Genomic DNA, 25694 nt, shown 5'->3' on the forward strand with positions numbered 1-25694 from the left:
GCTGCTTGCAAGCAACATCAACCAAGCCTCTAGCTAGTCAACCAAAGGGTTTGACCGGGAAGTGGCCCCGAGCCTCACTCCAAAAAATTGCGCAGAAGCTTCCAAGCATGCCCGCTTCCGCTGATTGAACAAATTATGCAGACATGCTGGACAGACACCCACTGCCTATCACTGCATTGCCATTCCGTAGTTTTTCTAGCCAGTCACCTTGTCAGCTGACCTGCTGCTCATCCTGAAAACTGCGCAGTTTTCATGAGCAGTTTCCCAGTTGCCCGACATCCTGCTCAACTCATAAACTGTGGAAGGATGTCTAGCAGGCCAGCCTCCCAGCTCTGCGCAATTTTTCCCTGCAGCCTCCTGCAGCCCTTTGCCAGCTCCCCGGAGAAATTGCGCAGTTTTCACTGCCAATCTCCCTCTGATGCTTGCACTGTCTCCCTAAAAAAATTGCACATATCTGCCCTCCAGCCAAGCCAGATCCCATAGACAGTCACTGTTGATCCGGATTTCCCATCTCAGCCTCCCAGTGACCTCTGCGCAGGTTTCATGGGCAGTGCCTGTAGCCTGCATCCTAGTTTTAAATCTGTCTTGCACAGTTGCAGAGCCTTGTCCTCTCTCTCGGTCACCTGCATCTGAAAGCGAAAGACAATGCATCATGGTAGACTATGAGATTTCTGTATTTGACGACGTCTCGTCATGAGTGATCATAAATACAGGTACATGGATGAGACATGGCGCGACAACGAACATGATGAACAAGGAGCGCATGCAAGGAGACTTGTTCACGAACAGACGAACACAAGAAGCATGCCAAAGTACAAGCAAAGGAGCGATGTGCACATTCAACATCAAGCAAACACCAAGACCATCGAAGACTTTGCACACCTTGCCATGTGGAGGTGAAGCTATGATACACCAAAATCACATCCATCACTCAGCAGCACTGCAACTCGACATGCACACTATCAACAACATGAACATACCAGCTTTGTCGTGTCGAGTCATGTCATGAGTCATCTCGGCCACATCACTACTGTGGGCCACACTGTTGTAATCAATGTAATGTAACGTGGAAGTCCAAGAGACCCACATGTAAATCTGAAGAGTCATGTAAAGTTGAAGAGTCATGTAAGTCAAACAGTCATGCAGGAAGACGAACAGTCACAAGGGCCAGGTTTACCCTTGGCTATAAATTCCCCTCATTTGTACATGAAAAAGAATTTTCACCTTGGTTCCTCCCACATAGCCTTGAGAGTCTATAATCTTTTCTTTGAGGAGCGAGCAGTGACTCCAACGCCCTGCTATCGGGGTTAGTGATGTAATGGTGTACGGATGTGTATTAGGACTTTTGCTTAATTCAGAAGCCTGTTAATAGGCCATCACGTTTTCACACATGTATTGTATTCGTTTGTAAGACTATTCTTTAGATGCTTGTAATACGTGTTGCTTTAACCTGTATTAAGATAGTTGAACTATTTTGGTTGTTTTAGTACATATTCTGTTGGGAATGTGTTGTATCAGTTGCTAACGTTGTCTCGCCCGTGTGGGCTATCCTGCCAGACACTCGATAGATTCATTCTCGTAAACTTGTTATAACGCCTGTCTCACTCGTGTGGACTATTCCACTGGGTGTTGTGCGTGTTATCTGTTCACTTTGTGTTTGTGACTGTTGCATTTGTGTGGACTACTCCACCGGAAGCTGCATATGTCCTGTTGTGTTGTGTGTCTCAAGCAGAGTTGGGACTATTCCCTATCAACCTGAGAATCACTTCCACCCTCTTACTCTGCAGTGAAAGAACTTTGACACAAGCGGCACTAAGCACTCACTAGGCACACGAACCTTGTTGTTCGAAGACAAAGTAAACCGCTCTCACGTGCTGACAAGCAAGAGCTAAGGCAAATCTTTAAGATAATGATAATCAGGCCATCATACTGGATGAGACTCCTACACCAAACAGCGTGAGATCTAGTTGGGGCTTCATACTAGGGAGATTCTCTGAATGTTGGCAGGTCCAGCACCGTCAACAATATCATAACATAACAATAGCATAACATGACATGACATTACAACATCTCTTCCATACTAGGCTGGAGAGTGCCTATAGGCAAAATAACAAAATAATATTTTACTGTTAGTTATAAATAACATAATTTTATATCAATTTTGTATCGAGAAAAATAAAATAATTTAAATTAATTTTTTTCTTATATTTTCACTTTCCATTATGAGGGAGACGTATAATTATTCCATTTGTATATATATATATATATATATATATAAGGGAGATGTATAATTATTCCATTTGTATATATATATATATATAAAATGTGGATTATAAATCAAATATTTCAATATACATGTTGAGTAAAAGATTTTAATATCAAAAGAGAGAGAGAGAGTTCTTATTCCATTAATAAGTACTCTCTAATTCAATTCGAGGCATGATAGAGATTTATAATTCCTTTAATGTTTAATATGAAGTGAACATGTAACATTTTAAAAAGTATTAATAGCAAAAATAATTGTGTGTGTAGAGAGAGATGTGTGTGTGTGTGTGTGTGTATATATATATATATATTACATTAAACAAGTGAAAATTAAAAAATTCTTATAGTTAAAACATTTTATTAGCATGTTGTTCAAAACTAGTATAGATTCATCTGAACTCCAGATCTACCAAGAGCCTAGAGGAATCAAATCTCTTGAAGTAAGAACCTTTCCTCAAATTTGCACTCAAAAAGATGTTTATATCTTGGGAGATCCTAAGTTAAAATGGATCTTAATAATATTAATTAATAACTATATTTAAAACAATACTAATATTTTAATTAAAAACTAGAGTAATAATATATAATAATAATAATAATATTGTTTAGAATAACAATATTAATTTTTAATAATATTATTTTAATAAAATTATTATTATTAATAACATTCTTAGGATTTATTATTAATAAAATTATTATGATATATTAGAATAATAATAATACTTATAATATTATTATTAATATTATATCATTAATTATTATTATTAACAATATTTTTTTTAAGCTTGGTGACTACATCTTCATCATGTTTAATATATCATCGGGATAGGGGTGGGGAACTGAACTTGTGACTTAACATCAAAAAGTGTCTTAACAAAACACCCGTGGACATTATTAACATCAATATTAATAATAATAACAATATTATTATTTTCAATAACTATTATTAATAATAATACTTTTCTAAATATTTTAATAGTAATAATAATATTATTAATTATTATTTTTTAGAATAATATTCTTAATCTCTTAGAATAAAAAACCTTTTTCAATATAATGCTTTCCCCTTATTTATTCAAACAATTCTCTCTTGGTTTAATTAAATATTTTCCTGATGTCTCTTTCCTAGCACTCTCCTTATAAATTGGTTAGGTCTCTTCCCCTCTTCACATATGAATTTTTTTTCAACCATTGGTTACTGTTAATGTTTAGGGTTTTTTTTTTACTGTTTTATCTTAATCATTGAAAAGTGTTGTAATATATTTCCTAATTCAAATAATCCTCATTTTTCACTTGTTTATTTTAGATTTTGGACTATTTTTATATTGATATTATAAATATTTGCAAGTTATAATTGAGTTGATCAAAACTCTACTTTATAATAACAATTTATAATTTTTAGATAAATATGTTTGTGAACCTATTTGAGCCTCTAAGACCTTACTAAGCCCTCTGGATTTAGCCCCAGGGTCCTTTGAACTTGTTATCTTGGAATTACATCTGATCTCTTTGATTGAGACCTTCAGATTCGCACATGTGAAGTTAATATAAGAGGGAAAATATGTTATCTTGGTTTTCCATTGATCACAATTCAAGTTGTAATCCGTTATTGGCTTTGTGGATTTGCAATCTTAATGCATAAGTTACCCTATCCTAAGGCCCATATGCTATTGACCAATATTGAAGCTCTATGCTTATTTCCAATCTTTTATACTTATTTAAATGGTATGAATACCTACAAAACAGTTCTTCTTTTGTTATCTTATACTGCTTTCCACCTTACATTTTAGGAAAGCATAGATGTTTCATATCCATCGGAATTTTCAAGGTTTGAGCTGGTCTTTACGTCCAAGGCATCAAATGCATTTAGCATAACATGCATGATTTTTAAATTTGACGGAACACTCATTATTGTTAGGTATTAAATTTTAATGTTTATTTCTGTTCTGTGATTAGATGGTGGGGTATATTTCTGAACCAAATTCCATTTTTTGTGAGGTTTTGTTGAAATGTCTGCTTAGAATATTTCTGTGCAGGAAAATTCACTGGCTGATATGGAATTTTTAAGTCATCTTGGTTGAAGAGCATACTATATGCTGATGATGTTACCCAAAACAAACTCTATGTTGCTTTATTGAATACTTTATGATCTGTTTTTCTTTTATGAACTTTTGGGATCCTCAGTCTGGATGTGTCAACTTCTGTTGGACACAAGGAAATATGTGCCTCCCTTGGTTAAATCTCATTTTTGAACATCAGTGTCATGGGGCTTTCACATTTTTTTGGCAATGAGTAGCTACATAATTATTCTTTGTCCTTCTAGAGAGTCTTAAACCCAATTTGTATTTTGAAAAATATATTTAGATCTTTGATGTCCAGTGGTACTTCCCTGATGCATGCAGAAGGGTCCCTGCCACTCCCCTGGTCTATCAGGATGAAAATTGCATTGGGTGCAGCAAAAGGTCTGGCATTTCTTCATGGAGGGGCTGAAAGACCAGTGATTTATCGGGATTTTAAAACATCCAATATTCTGCTGGATTCGGTTTGTACCTACCACTTTAAAATTATGAGATGGCTCAGTGTTACACTTAGGATTCTCTTGAGTCTTTATGGAGAGATATGTATTTGGTGCAGGAATACAACGCCAAGCTGTCTGATTTTGGGCTAGCAAAAGATGGACCTGAGGGAGATAACACCCATGTTTCAACTCGAGTTATGGGAACATATGGTTATGCTGCTCCAGAATATGTAATGACTGGTGAGCATTTTAACCAGTTTAAAACCTGTGGTAATGATATCTTGGTGAGAAAATTTTAAGATTGATACAGATCAACAAGATTTCTAGCCTCTTTAAGGGCTCTGTCTAGTAAATGGGGCAAGCAGCAAAACTGACAAGTTTGTTCTGGGAGAATTGTTCAGGTCTCGTCCTATTGGCCTAGTGTTGAATGTAGACCAACCAATGTTCGAGACAGTTTATATGAGGTTGAATTTTCTTTGATTTATGAACAAAATATCTAAACATGCATACGTTTCCTAAAAGAAACATATGTTTGGTGATACAGATTTAAGTTGATCTCAACGTAGTCTTCATTGGATTCTCTCTTATTCTTGACTTACAGATTAGCACAGGCATTGCCTTTTTTTACATTGCCTATTACTGATGTGAATTAATAAAAGTTACCATAGACATTTCAGATATTTACAAAGATAAACAAGAGTAACTGAGTCAATGATTAAGGTTGGAAGTCAGGACAGTTTGCAAACTGTAATTTTGTTCAGTGTCTAGATGGATGCATCCAACAATAACCCTATTAAAACCTTTAGATGGAGAGACCATTATAATACAAAATTTGGCTTTCTTCAGTTCATATTATCTAGGTTTTTAGCTTTACTAGTTCACACTCTACTGTTTCAGACATCTTCCAGGCTTCAAAATCACTCATATTTTTTTGAGAATTTGTAGTCTACAAAACATTGTTTCGGATGACTAAATACCCATACCAATAGAGAGTTAGTTGAGGCAGCTTAACTTTTATATCTCATTGCCCTTTAAAATAACTGTACCCACCCTCTTAGACCCTATCTCTCTACAGACGGCCCCCTTTGAATCCCAGTAAACTTGACATAAGTATTTACTCCCATTCCTCCTTACTCTACAAGGAAACCAAATTATTCTAGTCGCTATTATTATTTAAGTATATATCAGATCTCTTACTATATCTGGGTAGCTATGCGTACCTCTATCTGACTCCCGTGTTGATTGTGTGAGTTCAAGAGTTCAACATCTTACTGTATCTAGATGATATCCATACATACCTTTATGTGCTTACTGTTATTCAGTTGCTGGTGTGTTCTAAGGCTATATCTATCTGAAATGTCTGTGTCAGTATCCAGTTCTATGTTTCGGCTAGTAACCTGCTTCTCGTATTGTTCCTCATTGCTTTGAATCTAGGAGGAGTCTTTTATTTCTTGTTCATGGTTGGCTGCTTTTGGTATCCTTCAAATCTTTCAAGTGAATGTCTTCTCTAAATACATGGGCTTGGAAAAAGACCAGTAACGTTCTCATCCTGTGCATTATACCTCAACAATCTAACAACAATTTGTTCTGTCCAAGTCTACTAATAGTTCACCAGCAAAATGAAACATGCAATCGCTAGCTTATTTACATATTGGATTTAGGTTCCAACGCTCTTCAACAACGTCTTCGCAGGGCTTGATCTGGGAGATCTAATCTGTGGTTCTGATATCAGAACAAAACAGTGCCATTGGGCCAATCTAAGGGTGGTAAATATCTGCATGAGAGGTCCTTGAAAGATAATTTGCTAGAATTTTTAGTGCTCTAGATCACTCTGCTTATCTGTATTCCATTGACAACTTACGGATTAGTGAATGTAGTGACATCAAAGGTTATTTTACTAGGTTAATCTCACAGGAAATAGTATGATTGAGGCAACTTGCATAAGGTCACTTTATTAGACGTTCCTATATAAACTATGAATTATACTTTGGCATGGCCCATACTGAACCATGTCAGTACCTTAGAAAAGCCAACCGTGGAGGCAAATTCTTAAGTTGAACTATGTTGTCATCCTCAGTCATTTTCATGGGCTATGTGTATGAAGAGATGCTGAATGAATAAATGTTGCATGGTGGGAATGCCAGAATGCTTCATGTGATGGTTCATTTACAGGCGACGGGCAAAAGAGCTTCGATGACATTGACAGCGTAGTAATATAACAAATGGTAATTAGATAAATCACTGAAGAAAGCTCCATTTGTGAAAAAGGCAAGAGACACATGTCTTTTGATCCAACTTAACGATGTAAGCAAGCTATAAAATTTGAGTTTTCTGCCATATTCAATTGAAAATTGCAATTCTCTTACTATTGAACTGAGTATTGATGTACTGGAATACCTTGTAATTATAAACCCAAAAAGGGGGGATAAGCTTATAATAATTTATATAGGTTGGAACTTGTTTCTGTCCTTTTTGGAACATGCATATATTAAAAGGATGCTGTGTTTCCTTATATTGTTGAAATAAAAGTGGCTCACAAAATAATTACTGTATTCACAGCAGCAAATATTTGGAGAATATTATCTTTGGAGGCTGTAGTTTGAATCAAACCAACTGCTAAGTTAAGATTTTTGGCATTTCTTGTGCTTCAGGACACTTGACATCTAAGAGCGATGTCTACAGTTTTGGTGTTGTGTTACTTGAATTGCTAACTGGTCGAAGATCTATGGATAAAAACCGGCCAAGTGGGGAACATAATCTGGTGGCATGGGCTCGGCCTTATCTTATGGACAAAAGAAAGCTGTATCGTCTTGTGGACCCTCGGTTGGAATTTAACTATTCTGTCAAAGGGGCACAAAGGGCTGCTCAGATAGCACATCATTGCCTAAGTCGGGATCCTAAAGCCAGGCCTCTTATGGATGATGTTATTGAAGCTCTTACACCTTTGTTAAATTTGAAGGACATGGCAAGCTCGTCCTTGCATCATCAAGCTGTACAGTCTATGCGCCTAAGTCGCCACCAACGCGTGACAAATGGAAATGGACAGTTACCTTCAAAGAATGGACCTCCAAGAGCCATTAGCAAGGATGCTTGTATGCCACCACATAGCCAATCTCCAAAGCATAATGGTAAATGATATTGCTGACCGAAGCGGCTTTCGATTGTTTCCTGAATTTATATGTGAATGGAGCTTCCAAGTCTTACTTACAATTTACCAAAATACATCTGAGGGAACGTTTTTGCACTTAGATTAGATGCTCATGACTTGGACATCTGAAGATGTGCTCTTCTGAGAGCAAATTCAGTTTATGCTGACGATCAGATAGTCTGGGTCTTTAGAAACAAATGTGTACCTGAGTTCTCAGATGGTTATACAGAGAAGAATGCAGATTCGTTATCTTTAAATGGGACAGCCATTGAGATATGTTGAGTCATTGCTTTGAGAAGGAGATCGATTTCGCGGAGGCAAATCTACTTAGGGTGACTCCTTTCAGGTTTATTGGGTGGATTGTGCTTTGAGACAGTAGTTGGTGGATATCTGTACAGCTATCAGATGTCAGTTTTTTCTGATTGAAGATTACTAGATGTTATACTCTCATTGTTTCAAATTACTTTGCCCCCAATCTTAATCATGGTTATTTTTGTAGTTTGTCCTGATTCTGTTGATTCTTGAATATCTTGACAGAATGCTTCACTGGAATTTGTCACAATGTACTATATACATATGTAGGATAACCAAACTTTTTGTTGGAAAGGAATATTTAGTACGTCATTTGTTTTCCAATTTATTAGATTCAGAGAGGTGGGGCTTAGATTGGCCTCTTTAGTTCCAAATGTTTTGCATCAGAGATTAAGAGAGTGATTGTTTGAGGATGCATCTTCAGCATTACAAGGGCCTCTTTCAGTGGGACTTCTCTGATGGCCCTTGCAGCAGTGATCCAAATTGATATATATGTAGCATACTAGGGTTGAAAGAATGTCTCAGTATCAGTTTATGTATTTTGTGCCTCAGCATATAGAATACTTTCTCATTTTATTTGTTTCCAAAAGCAGAAATATTGACTGGGTTTGTATACTTGTCGCACAAAGAGGGTTTGTATACTTGGCACAAAGAGTAAAGCTTAGTTTTGTAGCTCTACGATGAGTTGTCTCTATATATTTTGAAATGATAGCATAATGGGTATTTGGAAAAAAATTCAGTCTTTTCAATATCCTTATTCAGATTCATCTTTTTGACATTATTCTTTTTTCCTTTTTAAGATTTAGTGGAATTGGTAACTCATCAGAATTACCGGTGCCAGGTCTAGGTTCAAAGTCCATTGGCTGCCACTATAACCTTTAGGCTAGTGCCAATAGCCTGTAAGATTCAAAGTGCATTGGCTACCACTATAACCTCTAGGCTAGTGCTAATAGCCTGCAAGATAGCATGTAGCAGGAAACTAGTGACTTAGGAAGGGTTGAGCTGTCCCAAGGCACACCGTGGGTGTGAACCTCTATCCAAGGTTATTTACCCTTCTAGCCTTATCACAACTGACCAACATGTCTTTTTGTAGGAGTTGAACCTAGGTGGAGGGGAGGCTAAATTAGCTCCATTTTGTTAAAAGACCATTCATGGTTATAACTTAGTTATGAGGCATTGATTATTGCATTTTTTTTTAGACGACCATGACGAGATGTTTGTCCCACTAGGGCCAATAGCCATTTTCTAATATGAAGTGGCTAAAATAAATCAATGTGCCAACAAGTATTTTGAAATATGAAGTGCCTAGAATAAATCAATGTTCCATTAAGTCTCTAGGATAGGGGAATGCAGGAATGGTGAAACACATCTAGGGATATGCGGAGACACACCCCAATTGTAGGAAATGTCATGGGAAAATTCAGCTTCCTTGACGTAAAGGGCCTTGTATAAAATCCAAAATACATAAAAATTTAAATAAGTTATAAATAATGACAAGTCATAAACATAAATAATGAAAGCATTAAATAAATATTCACATTGGCTTTAAGGTTTTTATTTTAAAAATTTGACATTTTCTAAGGCCATTGGGAAAAAATCTTTTGGGACACCTAGGGAATTTCCCACTAAAGAGAAATGTTAATTTCTTGGGAAATGTCCCCATCTCTTGGGAAACATCCCCCATTGAGTTTCCCCTCCCTAGAAATGTGGAAAATATGTGCACCCCTCCCCCCACTATCCATGGGAGGGCATCCCTAGTAACACTACAACAATTTGCAGCTAGTCTAAATGGTTCTTCATTTGTAATTAAGTTTCATGGATGTTTTGGATTTAAAAACGTGCTTATTTTTTTATTTTTATATGTATTACCCAATGGTAGTTTTTTTCTTTTCAGTTTTCAAACCCCTTCTCATTGGAGAGTATAATTCATCTTTGACCATGGAGTTGTGACACGGGTATTTATTCTATCATATTCACCATGGAATTTCTTGTCTTTATCCACAAAGATTGTGTTAGCACGGGGTTTACCCTTAATAGCACCTTTGCATTAGAATGAAACTATTGTTATGCATAAACATGACCCACACCTCATAAGTGACCCAACCAATTTCATTAACATGGGGCACATTCTCATTTGGTTTTGAACTTGGATCTTTGTTGTAGTAAACTTGATGTAGACTGCATGTTGATAGAGAATTGATGTTATGTTTGTTGGTCAATAAACTAGGCTTGCATTTATTCAATGGATTAACTATCTACAAAGTGCTAATATTTGTTTTATTAAGATGGCCTAATTGAGAAGCTATGAGAGAAATGTCCATTTCATTTCAGCTCATTCTTTTAATTGTATATTTCTAATATGTATTCTCATTGTTCCTTTATCTATTTTCCTACTTGAAATACTCTCGCTTTCTCTAAAGCCAAGCAAGCCTCAAGGACAATGCACATTTGGGTATAGAGGCTTTCATTCAAAGAGGAGGGCAAGTCCAATAAACCAATCTAAAGCTTTTTGGTATCACACCATTTGGGTATAGAGACTTTCATTCAAAGAGGAGGGCAAGTCCAATAAACCAATCTAAAACTTTTTGGTATCACACCATGGAGTTATTCTTATTGTATTAATCTCTTCTTTCATTTGTATGATGAAATGTTGCATCAAATGTAAGCTTTTTATCCTATGCATTATGGACATTTTAATAAAATTAAGTTCAACCTCCCTGTTGACTCATATATTGTCGCACATATCTATAAAACTTGCAAAGTGTTGCAAAGATTATATCCATGTGTTTAAATCAAACTAAAATAGGTGGGGTCCCCTAGTGAAAGTATTGCACATGATTGATTACATTATACTTCTATATGGCACACGCTTTTATGTTTCAATGAACATTTTTTATGGTATGCTATTTTGTTTGCATGAAATGTTTTGAAAAGCATTACTACAAAAAATGGCTCATGATATGAACTTGGTTAGATGTATATTATTATATGTTTCACTTGATAAGATAAAGAAGATTGGAAACACACCTTGATCATATGCTCAAAATATGGTTTGAAGCTCGTGTTGGATTTGAATTGCATTATTTAATACTCTACTTTTCCATTATATATATATATATATATATATATATATATATATTAATTAGTGAAATATTGCCCTATGATATTTCCATAGAGATACTCCATTATCACAATTGCATGTTGTTTAGAAGGTTTTGTACCAAGTTTGATGGTAAAGACATTATTGCAAATGAAATAAGTCCTATTATTTTGAAGGCATGATTTTGCATTATGCAAAGGTTATATTATTAAGTTATAGTGCATCAAGGTGATTGACAGAGATTATTATTCATATTATTCAAGGCATAGTATTATAAGACACATTGTGCAAAGCATATGCTATAAGGCATGACACATAAAGTTCATATGCAAAAGGTTTAAGTTTGTATTATGATATATTAAGGTTTGTTGCATGTTATAACATATTAGGAGTTGTGCGCTTCACATATTTCGATGACATTTAAGATTGTTATGGCATGATTGATGGCAAGGATCAATGATTAATTACTAAATTTGACACACTATGCGAAGGTGGTAGGTCGATGGTTTTATAGTTGGAAATGGGCATAGATGTAAGCACCATGCATTAACTGTGAAAGGAAGTGAGCATTAATGTTGTCAATTCTGTAGCTTGCCTCCCTTGGAATTTGTTAGGGTTCATTTGAACTATGCTCATTCTACTCCGTGGTCATTTGAAAACTTGTAGTTGTATTTTTGGCTCTGTGAGGAGATTTGGAACTAAATTAGTGACCCGATAGTTTTTCAATGGCTTTTAGTGGATTTATAAGCTCAAAATTCACTTAATAAATGACCTAGTCGAGGTGAGTACTTTTCGTGGTTTAAAAGCACTACATTAACTATTTTGTGTTACTAAATACTTAAGTTCAGCCTAGATATACTTTGGTTGGCTTTTTCTTGTTTGCTTTTCACACTTTGCCCCTTCACCTAGAAATGTAAGTCATTGTGCTATTATAATATATTGATGTTGAACTGTTAATATAACATTGTATGGAATTTACTTTGTTTTTGTTGAAGAATGAATATTGTTGACACCTAATCATTGAAATTGGGTGAACACTTGTACATAATGTAAATAGTAAATAATGGAAAATAAAGAGTCATCGGGAGGTGAAGCCCAAGAGTCACTCCCTCATGTATATAACCATGAGTAATATTAATGAATAAACATAATTCATTTGAGGAGTTACCTCCTGGCTTGACATGGTATCAGAGCCAACTCCATTTTTAGTTTTTCTGCCCTTGTAACTCCCTTCTACCATTTCTGCAGTCTGCCATGCTCTTTGTCATCTGTGTTAGTTTTATTGAATGCATGAATTGCATGTGCTTGATGAAAGGTATGCTCTCTGTTTTCACGAGGCCCCTCCTCCATACGTTGGTTGTTAATACAGTCCATTGTTCCAGTCCATATGTTGCAGGTATCACACCACTCTGGTTTTTAATTTTATCATTACGCAGTGTTGCACGCTCCGGTTTGGTTTTGTTATATTAAGCCTACCTCAGACAAGGAATTCACCATTTGGGAAAACAAGAACATCAAGGCCTATGACTTGATTTCAACATCTGTAAATGAAGAGGTGAGTCACCATATTTCAGCATTTTCAAATGCTTTTGAAGCCTTACAGAAGTTGAAGGAACTTTATGACTCACACTCTGCGCTTGAAGTTGTCCATTTGATGATTAAATTGTTCAGTATTGAATTACAAAATGATGATCCTGTTGCTCTAGCATCAGAAGTAAAATCTATTATGCATGATATCAAAGTCACTAATGTTGAACTAGACATTCCTCTGATAGCTTTTGTCAAGGCACTTTATCCCACTTATTCAAATTATCTTGATTCATTGCAAGCAAATGGAAACCTCAAAGAGATTACCTTTGACTCCCTTGTGAATAAATTTGTTGAGAGAGAGAAAGATTTTGGGAAGAAGATAGCTCCTCAGTCTTCTGAAGAAGTTGTGTGTCTTGCACATAGAGAGAAGAATCATGCTCAAGATTATTCCAAAGGAAGAGGTGGTCAAAGAGGAAGAGGAAGAAAAAATTTCAGAGGCAGGGGGGGCAAACACTCTCAAGGAGAAAAGCCTAATCTTCATTGCATACGTTGCAATAGAGATAGATCACATGATGCATCCACATGCAAGTTGCCTTGGGACAAAATTAAGCAGGAAAGAAATCAAGCCAAAGGTAAAACCAATGACAAAGAGAAATGTAAAGCACATGAATCCGCTCACTATGTTGTGGCACATTGTAATAATGGAGTAAATGAAGACTTATTTAATGCTTCACTCGCTTCTTGGAAAAATGATTGGTTGCTTGATTCAGGAACAACTTGCCACATAAATTTTAGAAGATATTTTTTTGAAGAATTTACTGACAATGTTGATGGAGCAGTATACTTTGCAGACAAATCAAAACTCAATCCATCAGGGCTTGGCACAATCAAGCTCAAATTGCCTAGTCTTCCAGACTTTCTCCTGCATAGGTTTGATGGCAAGGTTGAGGTGAGAAAAGCATCAGATCACTCACTTGCCATGATGGGGATAGAAGAAGAAAGAATTCTCAAGCTGCAACGTACCTCTGCTCGTGCACAAAATTTCTCATACAGTTCTCATTATGATGAAGGTACATTTCCATCAAGTCTATGATGGCATGTTAGATTTGGATACTTGAACTATGACAACCTTCTCTTGTTGAAGAAAAATGGTGTTACTGGTTTGCCTACAATTCCTAGGAAACTTAAGCAATGTGATGCTTTCATTTTAGGAAAGCATAGTAAACAGTCTTTTCATGATTCACATTCCAGAGCACATAGAAAACTTGAACTCATTCATTCAGATTTATGCGGTCTAATGCATGTTCCTTCCTGCAAATGGAAATAAATATATGATGACATTTATTGATGACTACACCAGAATGTGTTGGGTTTATTTATTGTAGAACAAATCTCATGCTTTTCAAACATTCAAGAACTTTCATACATGGATTGAAAATGATGCACAATCTCATATTGGCTCTATTCGCACTGATAATGGAAAAGAATACACTTCAAATGAATTTGAAAACTATCTTTGCCAGTATGGGATCAAACATCAAACAATTGTGCCTTATAATCCCCAACATAACAGAGTAGCTGAAAGAATGAATAGGACAATCTTAAATATGGTACGTTCCATGTTGTTCTTCAAGAATGTAAAATTGATGTTCTGGGCTGATGCAGTTCTATGTGTTGTATATGTAAAGAATAAATGTCCATTTAATTCTATTAGAAGCAAGACTCCTTATGAAATGTGGTATGGCCACATTCTTTCGGTAAAGCATCTCAAGGTCTTTGGTTCCACCTGTTATGCCTTGATACCAAAGGTACATAGAAACAAACTTGGTGCAAGGAGTCGTAAGTGAATCTTTTTGGGGTATTCAAATACCTCCAAAGCATACCGTCTCTATGATGAAGTTAATAAAAAGTTTATTGTATCTAGAGATGTAATATTTCTTGAATCATCCAAAGCTGACAATGTTGTTGAGCGGTAACTTGATCGCTTGGATATATTCGGGCATGCAAAATCATTTCAAGAATTTGATAATTAGATTTCACATCTTGAAGGGGGGATTCCTATATTGGATCAAATTGTGGAATCTTCTTCTAAAACATTCTCTCCCCCACATGAAACTCCAACCACTGATGATACTTTGAGTGATGTGATTGACACAATTGGGAGACTTAATATTGATTCAGTCCCAACTCAATCAATTGAGCAGCGTCGACCATCTCGGGAAGGTCCCCCAAAGTGGCTGACAAAGACACTTGAAAGTGTTCATCCTGATGAGGTTGGAAAGACAGGAACAAGAAATTCAACCAGGAAAAATGGAGGTGATGTAGATGATTCTGATTCACCTATTGATATGGGCGTTTCTTATGGTTGTGAACTAAATTTGTCTACAGATTTTGAACCAACTTCCTTCAAAGAAGTCGTTTCTCATGATGAATGGAAATAAGCGATGCAAAAGGAGTATGATTCCTTGATAAATGATATGTATTTGTATGATTAGTTTTGTTGTGCTAATAACAATTACAAATTTATAAACATGTGCTTGCTTATTTCATTTTGTGTTGAGGTTTCCATAGTTGTTGGTGCTTACAAACATGCAAATTTCCTCAAGTTAAACAAGACATTCATGAGAAAAATAGCTTCAAAAATTAATAATGAACATCAAACATGTACAGTGTAGCAAACCATCAAAGAAACACATTAACACATTATTTTGATGAAGGAGTTCACCCCTCCTGGGCTACATCTCCTTGGTCCAGCTTCCATGACTTGGGCCTCTGTATTAACTCAATGTGGATAAAATACTGTTTACAAAACTCTATGGCTTCTGATACCTGCACCATTATGTTCAGAAGGTCTAAATTAGCGAAGAATGACTATTGGATCTCTAAAAACTGACTATGGCTGCTCTGGGTATGACCCCCTTCCTTGTGGAAAAATCACTTGTAGAAGTCTTCTATTGCTTCTGAAACTTGTACCAATGTCTTCAAAAGGTCGATATCATCCAAAATTGACTATTCATATTCAAAAATTGGTCGAAAATTGAGTAAGATATGTTTCATTTAATTTTTTCCTAAGAAACCCCACTAAATCTAGAGGAGACTTCAGTTAGCACCACCAAAATTGGTAGTTCCGTCGAACTTGATGCTTCCTCCAAAATCTCCGCCAACTTAATCCGTCATTAACAGAGAGTTAATTAGCCATTAAGCGTGATTATGGGCACGCTTAGCGCTGGCCCTAGCCCTTGGTTTCAACGCTTGGTCACATGGGGAGGGCGCTGGCCCGCAGGGCTGGCTCCATCCTTCCCCGTCGTCAGCATTAAATAGTGTTTGGGGGCACCATTTAAACAAACACGCTGCTTTGGTCCATTGGTAAAGTATTGGAGTTGGGAGGGGGAGGTCACGGGTTCAAACACGCACTCCGCCCATCCCTTAACTCATTTTGCAATACGAAATATATGTTGCGCCTGTATATAGTTCGGACCTTGGACTTTGATTACCATATAACATTTAAAAATGTGCCATTGAAATATTGTTCGATGCCTTTGCATTAATGCAGATTTATATAGTTTGAATTAATGCGGATTTGGATACGTGTATATATATAGTTAATAAAAACTATATAATATAAATAATAATTATATATAATATATAACAATATTTAAATAAAAACAAATTCAAATTCCAACTCAGGATGATTAGACAATTTCACCTTCACACAACCAAACTGGCGAATCTGGAGGTGACACTTGTCACAGCTCCATTGGGAGAAAACTGAAGAAGATTCCTCTTGCTGACTGGACTGCTATGTCATCATTCTGTCATATTCTGCAATTTTTTTAGTTGTTTAGGAAAACAAACAACATGCCTTTTCTCCTTCGTCCAAACTCTATTTTCAGTGAAATGAATTGCATTGCGATCATCTCGACGAGACGGACGCAGTCATACAGTTTTCGAGCCAATATGAGAACTTTTATTTTTGAGCTAAACACTGAGCACCTGATCATTCCTCCCCCCCAGAAGCCTTTTGGACCACAAAAGATACTATTATCTGACAAGTAGATGAGGGTACAACCCCCTCACCTTTTCAAGCTTGATCCAATTGGCTTTTGACAAATTTGTTTCCTTGAGCTCCTCTCTAAGGAGATCAACATTCACTTGCTTTGGGGACCTCGTTCTATACCTGTACTTGTATTTTCCCTTTTCACATTGATCTTGCATTGTTTGTTGCACAATTTTCAGTCGTTCATATAAACTCATAGTTTTGTCCATGTCGCCATCAAAATCACCATTCTTCTTACCAAGACGACATAACAAAATATAATGCAAATGGATGACAAATTTCATTACTTGGTTTACATGATTCAAGCCTGATTGTACATCTTGAAAGCATGAAATTTTCTGAACATACCTTTCATGTAAAACGTAATGACACTTGAATACAACAGTTACACAACCAATAGGCCTAAAAGGCATAACAATGAACTTGTTGCTTATACCTCTTTTGTACCTTCGAACAAAGTGAAATAATTGACAATTATCCATCCAATGAAAGTGCATGGATTGCTGCAACTTAATCTTTACATCATGGAAATCTTCTAAATGAAATAAGAATGTGAAGTTTCTTGCATAAACCTGAAACTCAAATGAACCTTTCAAGTTTGAAAGTGCATAAAAAAAAATTGAACTGATCTTTTGGTTTGAAACAACACATGCCTCTTGCTATTTGCCTCCCCACTGGAATACTTTGCACACACATGACAATGCATGCCAAGGAGCTTCGAAAGAAGAAATGTCAACAATAACTCTTCTCCTGTTAGAAAATTATATATTACGGAGCAATAGAACACATAAAATATTGCAGAAATATAAACACAGAAAACACATAAAACAAGAGAGACACAGATATACATGGTTCACCCAGTTTGGGCTACATCCACGGAGAAACAACCAGTCCTTCCTTTTATATTATCCATCAAACTGAAGAGATACAACCTACAACAGATCCACTGTAACACCCTCTTCGTTCTCAATCTCATCTTTCTTTCTCACTCAGAATACAGATCTACATAGACGCAATACAATACCCTCATATATAGTGAGGGGTTGCCTTCTAGGGCAAAAAACCCTAAATTAAACATAACTTCTACCGTCAGATCTCCGCCTAATGAACGGTCTAGATTGACTAGAAATTACTATACTTTTACAAAGCAATTTTACTTCTATTCTTAGCTTCGGGGGCAACGCCTGCCAAGGGGGGGCTCCCCAAAGGTTGTAGCCGCCCCCTTGGACCCCCCCTGCAGCGAATATTTTACGGGCGGCATTGCTGCCCCATTTCGAACTGGGGTCCAATGTGGAAATACCTTTGAATACAGAAGATAATCAGACTCCACACCCAACACCTCCAACATTGGGCTGCTCCCAACGAACCTCTTATCAAAATGACGATCTTGGACGTTGACCATTCAACAATGGCATCCAATTTGGAGAGGCTTTCCTTCAACTTACCTCCTCCAACATCATGGCCCAAATGCATCAAAGAAGTGAAACCCAACTTGTACTTTGATATCTTCAAAACATGAAACAATTTTCTTTCATATATGAGATGTGCATAAGAAAACTTTCTAAACATGTTTATGTCACTCAAGTGGACAATTTCTTCAAGAAATGACTCTTTTTTTCCATAATTAAAATACATGTATGTAATAAAAGTGCTACAAAAAACATACAACATTAAAAGCCATACAAACCTTTCTTGTTTGGTGTTATGTTTATTCTTGCACTGACCTCTTTTTACAACTTTGCTTTGGCGAAAACTGCTCCTTTTGTCCTCTTTCTTGAAATACTTACCATTCCTCTTTGGCACCATACCCATCAGTGCACAACATGGCGTAAGGGATGATTGGATAAGCCCATTGTTCAACAAATTTTTTCATTGCATTGATGTCTCTACACTTTGAAATTTGTCAACCCTTGCATGCTAACATCGCAAAGAGAAACCTCTTGCTACAAAGATATTTCATGTGAAGTTTATTTCTTCTTGAATGACGATTATTTCACAACCTAAAATACTTTATCACTCTGATGAACTAAACCAACTAAATTAGAATTGAAACTTACATTACATGCAACAAAATTTTCATAAACAATATCATCATTTGGCTTGAATATGAGAAGTACTAAACTTTTACTTGAATTCACTAGTCTTTTTGCCTCCCCTATGTTAACCAAAGAAATGTTCAACTTTTTGCGATGGGCTCTCACTATATACTCCACAACATCCTTGAACAAGTGATACTTGTTTTCATGGATTTAAAAGATTGCTTTTCGGTCATACAAATATGGACTACCCAACACCACACCTGAAATATCAAGCGATACCACATCTAACTCCCAGAGGTTAGAGGTTTACTAGTAGTTACCTATCACCCAGGCTGCTCACTCCCTTTGGGATACAAAAAAAAAGAAAAGAGATTTAAATTTTAAGAAAAACAAGTAGTTACCTGTCACGCAGACTACTCACTCCCTTTAGGATACAAAAAAAAGAAGGTTTACATTTTATGAAAAACAAGTTCTTGTGAATAGTTATCAATTATAAATTAGGTAGTAACAACATTGTAATAATTGAATTTATATATATTATCCCATATATTAGCTATTACTATTGTACAACTAAATCCTCTGTGAGAAAAAGGAGAAAAGAAAAAAAAAGGAGATTCAAATTTTATGAAAAACAAGTTCTTGTGAAAAATTATGAATTATAAATTAGGTATTAACAACATTGTAATAATTAGATTTACTCATACTATCTCATATATATTAGCTATTATTATTGTACAACTAAAAGGAAATAATATATATACATATACACATCAATGTATATAATGTTGTCAAAAAATATTAGCTTGAGGGGAAAAAATAATTAAAAAAACTTTTTCCATTATTTAAAAAAAAATCTTAATTTTTCTATTTTAATTTTATTTCCCTATAAATTTTACTTGTTCTTTTATTTTTTTCGCATTACCCATTTAATACGTATCATTAATATTAACATCTATTATTATAGTATTTAGTAAGTATAATATTAAGATAATATTTTATATTATTACTATATTATATTATATTGTTATATAGCTAAGGCAATATATAGTTATAATTAAAATACTATTATAATATTAGTTAAAACACTAAATCCCACATTAAACACTAAAGCAGCTTCTAAGGAACGACGAGGTAGAGGTGATGACCAAGAGGGGAGGCCATGGGCTACCATGCACCCCCACATGGTCACTTGTTTGAGGGTAACAAATAGATTGCACATGCACCATCAGATGGTGATCACGGATAACAAGTTTGGAGGCTCACTCTACAACAAGCCTCCTTGCCTTGATTGTGAATTGACATTCTCCACTCGAGTGTTGACCCTTTAGTTCGTTGTATTTTCCAAAATAGACACAAGGGATATCCGCATAATAAAGGAACGCTTCCCATTTTAATTTTTTCTTTCTGGAGACTCAACCAAGGATAGAATTGGAACTCTTTTGGCGCAACAAATGATTTTTCTTCCAATGTGCATTTCCAAGTTGGTGGAAGGACTAGGCCCTCCCGACTTGGTGCCTTCCTTCCTCTTTCTTCATTTTTTCTAGTCACGGTCCTACTTGCATGCCTACCTCACTCTAGCTATTCTTTGCTTCTGGGGAGGTGAGGCTCTAAGGAGATTTGACAAGCTATGGGTTACTTCAATTTTGGGTTTTTCCCTCTTTTGTTTTGACAAGTGTTCTACTAGCCTTGTGAGATTTATTTCATGCTTATATCTCTTATCACCCTCCATACGATCCCTTCACTACACTCACTTTCCATATGGTGAATTTCCCCTCTTAATGAATATACCATTTCAAAGAGCTCGATCTCATATAAGTGCAGGAGGCTTGCGCTCGAGCACATGCAGTTGCAAAGCACTATAGGAAGCACACTCCATTGGTTACGCAACAAGAGATTGAGGATGAGGTGGTAGACAAGCAAGTGGATTATTCAGACTCAGTAGTTCTTAAGGCCATTGTTGGGTGGATACCTGACTTGAGCACTAAGAGAGGAAGGCATAACGAGTATATTTTCACAGTGGAGCTATAATTGAGGCTCAATGATATGTTGGGGAAAGTCTTGTTCGAAAGGAATGCTAATGAAGACGAGCTCCTCCTTAGGATGGAGGAGAAACATTTACTCTATGAAATTATGGATCAACACTTTCAATGCATTGAGCAAATATTTCTGCAATATCACAAACCTCCTCTGCCAGTTGATCTTGCTCCTCTAGCACAATTTATATGATTATTTGGGTTTGTTTACCTACATAGCTTTTAATGTTGATGTTAGCTGGTTATGTCGTCTTGTCTCAACATGTGAGATCTAGTTTTCAGTTTCCTATTAAGTTAGCCTATAAGGTGGAGTAGGACCAAACTTTGGTTTTGTTTTAGCATACCTTTTATGAATATTTTGATAATTTTGATGGACCTATGCTCAAGCCTTAAATTCTATCATTGGTTTAGTTTCCAAACTGGCAGGCTATGATAATTTGAGAAGTTTTCTATGCAATGTAAATTTAGCGTTAATTAAATATAGTATATGAGTTTACAAATGTGTGTGTGCGCTATTATATAATATTATTAATTCTCTCTCTCTCTCTCTCTTGATATATATATATATATATATATATATATATATATAATTTTAATTTTATTTTATTTTTCAAAGGAAATCATCATTCTCCCAACTGTAAGGGAGAGTGAGGGTCAATACAACAATATTCATAGGCACACAATCAATATATCAATAGTTTTCATCATCATGTCTCTCACGAGGAATTGAATTTGGGTGAAGAAAATAACAACCACTTAGTCAACCACCCTAAATAATTCCAATTGATATTATAAATGTATATTAATTAATTTAAGTTAATGTATATTAATTAATTTATATAAATATTGTATTGTTGGATCATGTTCTCTAAGTTAAAGAGTCACCATTTCCTCACTGTATGGAAGGAAAAAATGTAATTATTAATAATTAAATTAAAATTAAAATATAATAAATAACCAAACAAACCTATCAACATATTTATATAAATATTGTATTGTTGGGTCATGTTCTCTAGGTTGAGTCACCATTTCTTTACTGTGTTGACGGAAAAAATGTAAATCTAACACATCATGGTCTTCATCATCCGTGGCTAGACAATTGTGAGATTTATGGCAACGACATTCACATGAATTTGTTGAACACATTGTTTGTTGACTGTTACATTACAAATTGGTTCTCTATCAACTACTCAACTCGACACAACTATGCATAGAAAGTCCATATATTGAAGTTCAATCAACATATGATTCTTTGAAAACGGGTCAAGAATTCTCTGGCTAGAGGTAGATTGTTTAAATCTTTTATGGTTTGAATTGTTGATTTATCCATTCATGATCTATCATTTCAAACTAGAATGATAGTATTTTGTGATCACTTTTCATAGTTGCAAAAATTAAATATAATGCAATGGTAACTTGTCAGTTGTTTTTCAAGGTTATCATTGGTCGTAATGTTTTCCTGTTACAACTATAATGACATTAAGTCAAATTTGGTCCACAACGCATCAACTTAAATAGCACCAGTACTTTTGGGACTCTTTCTCTATTTTCCGCATTAGGAATAATCATGAGTAGAAGTTAACTATTTTAACCTCATCTACTCAAAATGGAAAAAGAAGTCTATCTACCATAGTTTAAGTTGATTACAGATTCCCAAAATATTTTGGGATCTGACCTAATTCACATTGCTCATGTTTAAGGGAATTTGGAATATTCCAGGAATCTACAATTAACTTAAAAATTTCATAAATTTACAAATTTCTGAAAACTCTCCTCATAACATCATCGTTGTAAGAAGCTATAGGGGCAGTTAGTTTCCATTAGGGGACTTTTGAGGTCTAAAATGGGTCTCCTAAGAAAAATGTACAACCAAAATAAACTTTATAAGAGCAAGTAGGATTCAAGATGATGATGTCAACCATGGGGGATGATTCGCCATTTTTGGAGTAAAAAAGTAAAAAGATTAAAAAACAATAAAATAATAAAATAATAAAACTATTTTTTCAACTCGTATTTTCAACTTATCTCCCTAAGGTTTTACTCAAATTTGAGTGGGAGTACTTGTTGGATGCAAAATTTAGTTCCTCATCAAGGAGTACCCATGTTTCATACTTTCGTTGGACCCTACTACACGAAAAATGAGAAATACATGAAAAAACGTGATTGCAATCACGTTTTTCATGTATTTTTCAATTTTTGTGTAGTAGGGTCCATCGAAAATATGCAACATGGGCACTCCTTGGATGAGGAATCAAATTATGCATCCAATGAGTGTTTTTGCTCGAAATTTGAGTAAACCCATAGGGAGATAATTGAAAATATGAGTTGAAAAAATAATTTTTCATTTTTTCCCTCTAAATTTTGATGATGTTAATTTATTATTTCCACTATTATTTTATAATTTCCTTAGGAGGTCCATTTTAGACCTCAAAATTCCCCTAATTCATGATGTTACTGAGACAAGATGCAACTGGAAGCCTAACCCCTTCACAAGGTTCCTCCAAGAACTTGTGTTGTATGAGAGCAAGCATGGCAGGTTTAAAAGCCCAACTTAGCTTCTTCCCCTCCTAATTACCCACCTTGGAAAGGAGTGAGTCTAATTTGTCCAATTTGAGGAGGGATTTCATTGTGACCCTCACGTCTTTCAAATCAGTCCCAAGTGCAATGATTTTGTGCCCTATTTCTGGTTCCTCCTGCAAATCTCTTGGCTGTTCATGGTTAAGAATGGCATGGATCTATTTTGAGAAAGGTCTGTTGGCCAATTTTGTCTTGTGATCTATATTACAGTATGCTAAGGTATTATTGCGTTGGCTTAAGAGGTGTTTCAAATACTCCATTTTACTGTACTATTTCCTACATAGTGTGTAACAACAATACAAAGGTCATGATAGTGGGTATAAAAGCTGTTGCAAGGCACAACCAATCTCAGCTCTCAAGACCAACAACCCCACTCATACAATGATGGCATTAAAAATGATTTGACACCACACACAAAGGACAACATACAACCAGTACTCTGACCTTGTACTCAACTGAGCCACGTCCTCATTATGACTATTAGCATAAAATAAGACTTGACCAATTCTAACAGTTCAACCCTGTACAACTGTCTGACACATAAGACAATCTACCCTTGATGCTTTGTTCAACAACAAAAAAATTCTAATTTCAATGTATTTCTGAGTTTTCAGGAACATTCAGTGAAACAATTTGTCAAACATGTTGCATAAACACTGTTTTAGGTGAATTACGTTCACTGGTGCAAGTTATGAAAATATAGGGGTACATATATGAAGAAACTAGCCCCTAATCGACAACTGATATTTCATCATTTTTTTTAAATTCAGAAACATGATCAAGTATTGGCACTGTTGAACATGACATGGCTTCTACTAGAAAATTAACCAGGAAATACATGATAGATAACGCAAGAAAGGAACCTAGTTACAAATTTGATCTTCGTGCAACATCGAATAGGAATTCTGGAATAAGATAGCGAGTATCATTCGATAGAAATCTTAGTTATGTAAATGCGCTCTCACTCAGATAGTGTCTTCGACCTTTTTCTGCATTTAATTTCAGTCACTGAAATTATGACTGCAGTGTTTCTCCTTCAACAGAATGGTCTGAGTCTTCTGAGCTAGAAATGTAGAGACACATACAAAAGACATAGGGAAAACTCATCCCCCACATACCAGCAACCCGGCCGCTCTTCTCCCACTAATCCGTTCTATTCTCTCACTAATTATGTTCAACCAGTGAGAGTAGGAATGCATGGCTTTCTCCAACAAAGAACCTCGGTTTCTTTAATGTGATACAACTGCCCATCAAATATTTTTATGCCCAACACTTTATATATGCATGCCACTGAATGGAGTAAATAAACTATGACCCATCAGAAGAAAATTGACCAACCAGCCAAGGAAAGGACTCGAGTTGCATAGGCCGCTTCCATTTTCTCTCTCCAACCAGGCTCAACTAATTGAGTTAAGGCTCTCAACCTCCATAGGATACATTGCTCCTCCAACAAACTTGAATTTTAGCAAATAGCTTTCACAAGGGAATCCACTAGCCTCGACAAACTCGTCACCCACGCACAAGAACCTCAACTTCAGAAAAATTCAGGTTCCTAGCACTATCGAATTACCCGCAACAAGAAAAAAAGTGTCTCCGATAACAAATTAGCTGGCCACACATAAGGAATTATACCTCAAACCCTTCTACACAGATGCGACTTGCAATATGAATGACCCACTGTCTTCAATTTGCAGCATGAGTCTTGACCTTCATAAAAAGATTAATAGCCCCCTTTCACAAAAATAAAATTAACCTTTAGACTTTAACAAAATTGGTCTCATGGAATTTTAATAATATTTCCCTTGTAATTCCATTATAAAAATTAGTCTGCCCGTTTTTTATAATTTTGCCCAAAAATAAAATTGTGCCCAGAAAAAAGATACACGAATTTTTGGCCCCTTTTGACAATAGTGGGCTCAGTCCAAAAATTAAAATTTTCTTATCGACCCCTTGATTCACACAATTAATATTGGGCTTGGAATATGAACTTTGATAAAAATATGTTCAGCCCTTAAATATTTTTCGTAGTTCCGTTGGCCTTGGAGTAGTTTTCACTCCCCCACTAAAAATAAAGTGCCAAGATTTTTTTTTTAAAATCACACGGTATTTTTCGGT

General features: G+C 35.6%; 1 protein-coding gene across 4 annotated transcripts in view; it reads left to right on the forward strand.

The window, feature by feature from the left end:
- LOC149253449 (serine/threonine-protein kinase PBL34-like) overlaps positions 1 to 8782 on the forward strand; it is a 135303-nt gene extending 126521 nt beyond the window's left edge. For 2 of the 4 annotated variants that reach the window (XM_089459917.1, XM_089459918.1), the window contains exons 4-6: positions 4668 to 4807; positions 4900 to 5023; positions 7435 to 8782. In XM_089459917.1, coding sequence (XP_089316043.1) covers positions 4668 to 4807; positions 4900 to 5023; positions 7435 to 7919 — 749 coding nt within the window. In that variant the 3' untranslated portion in view covers positions 7920 to 8782. The remainder of the gene's footprint in view (positions 1 to 4667; positions 4808 to 4899; positions 5024 to 7434) is intronic. The other 2 variants (XM_089459919.1, XM_089459920.1) reach the window with 2 other exon arrangements.
- Positions 8783 to 25694: the final 16912 nt, after the last annotated feature.

Source organism: Pinus tabuliformis, chromosome 7, assembly GCF_031772625.1.
Source record: "Pinus tabuliformis cultivar Carrire ecotype Pingquan chromosome 7, CPIR1, whole genome shotgun sequence".
Classification (NCBI taxonomy): Eukaryota; Viridiplantae; Streptophyta; class Pinopsida; order Pinales; family Pinaceae; genus Pinus; species Pinus tabuliformis.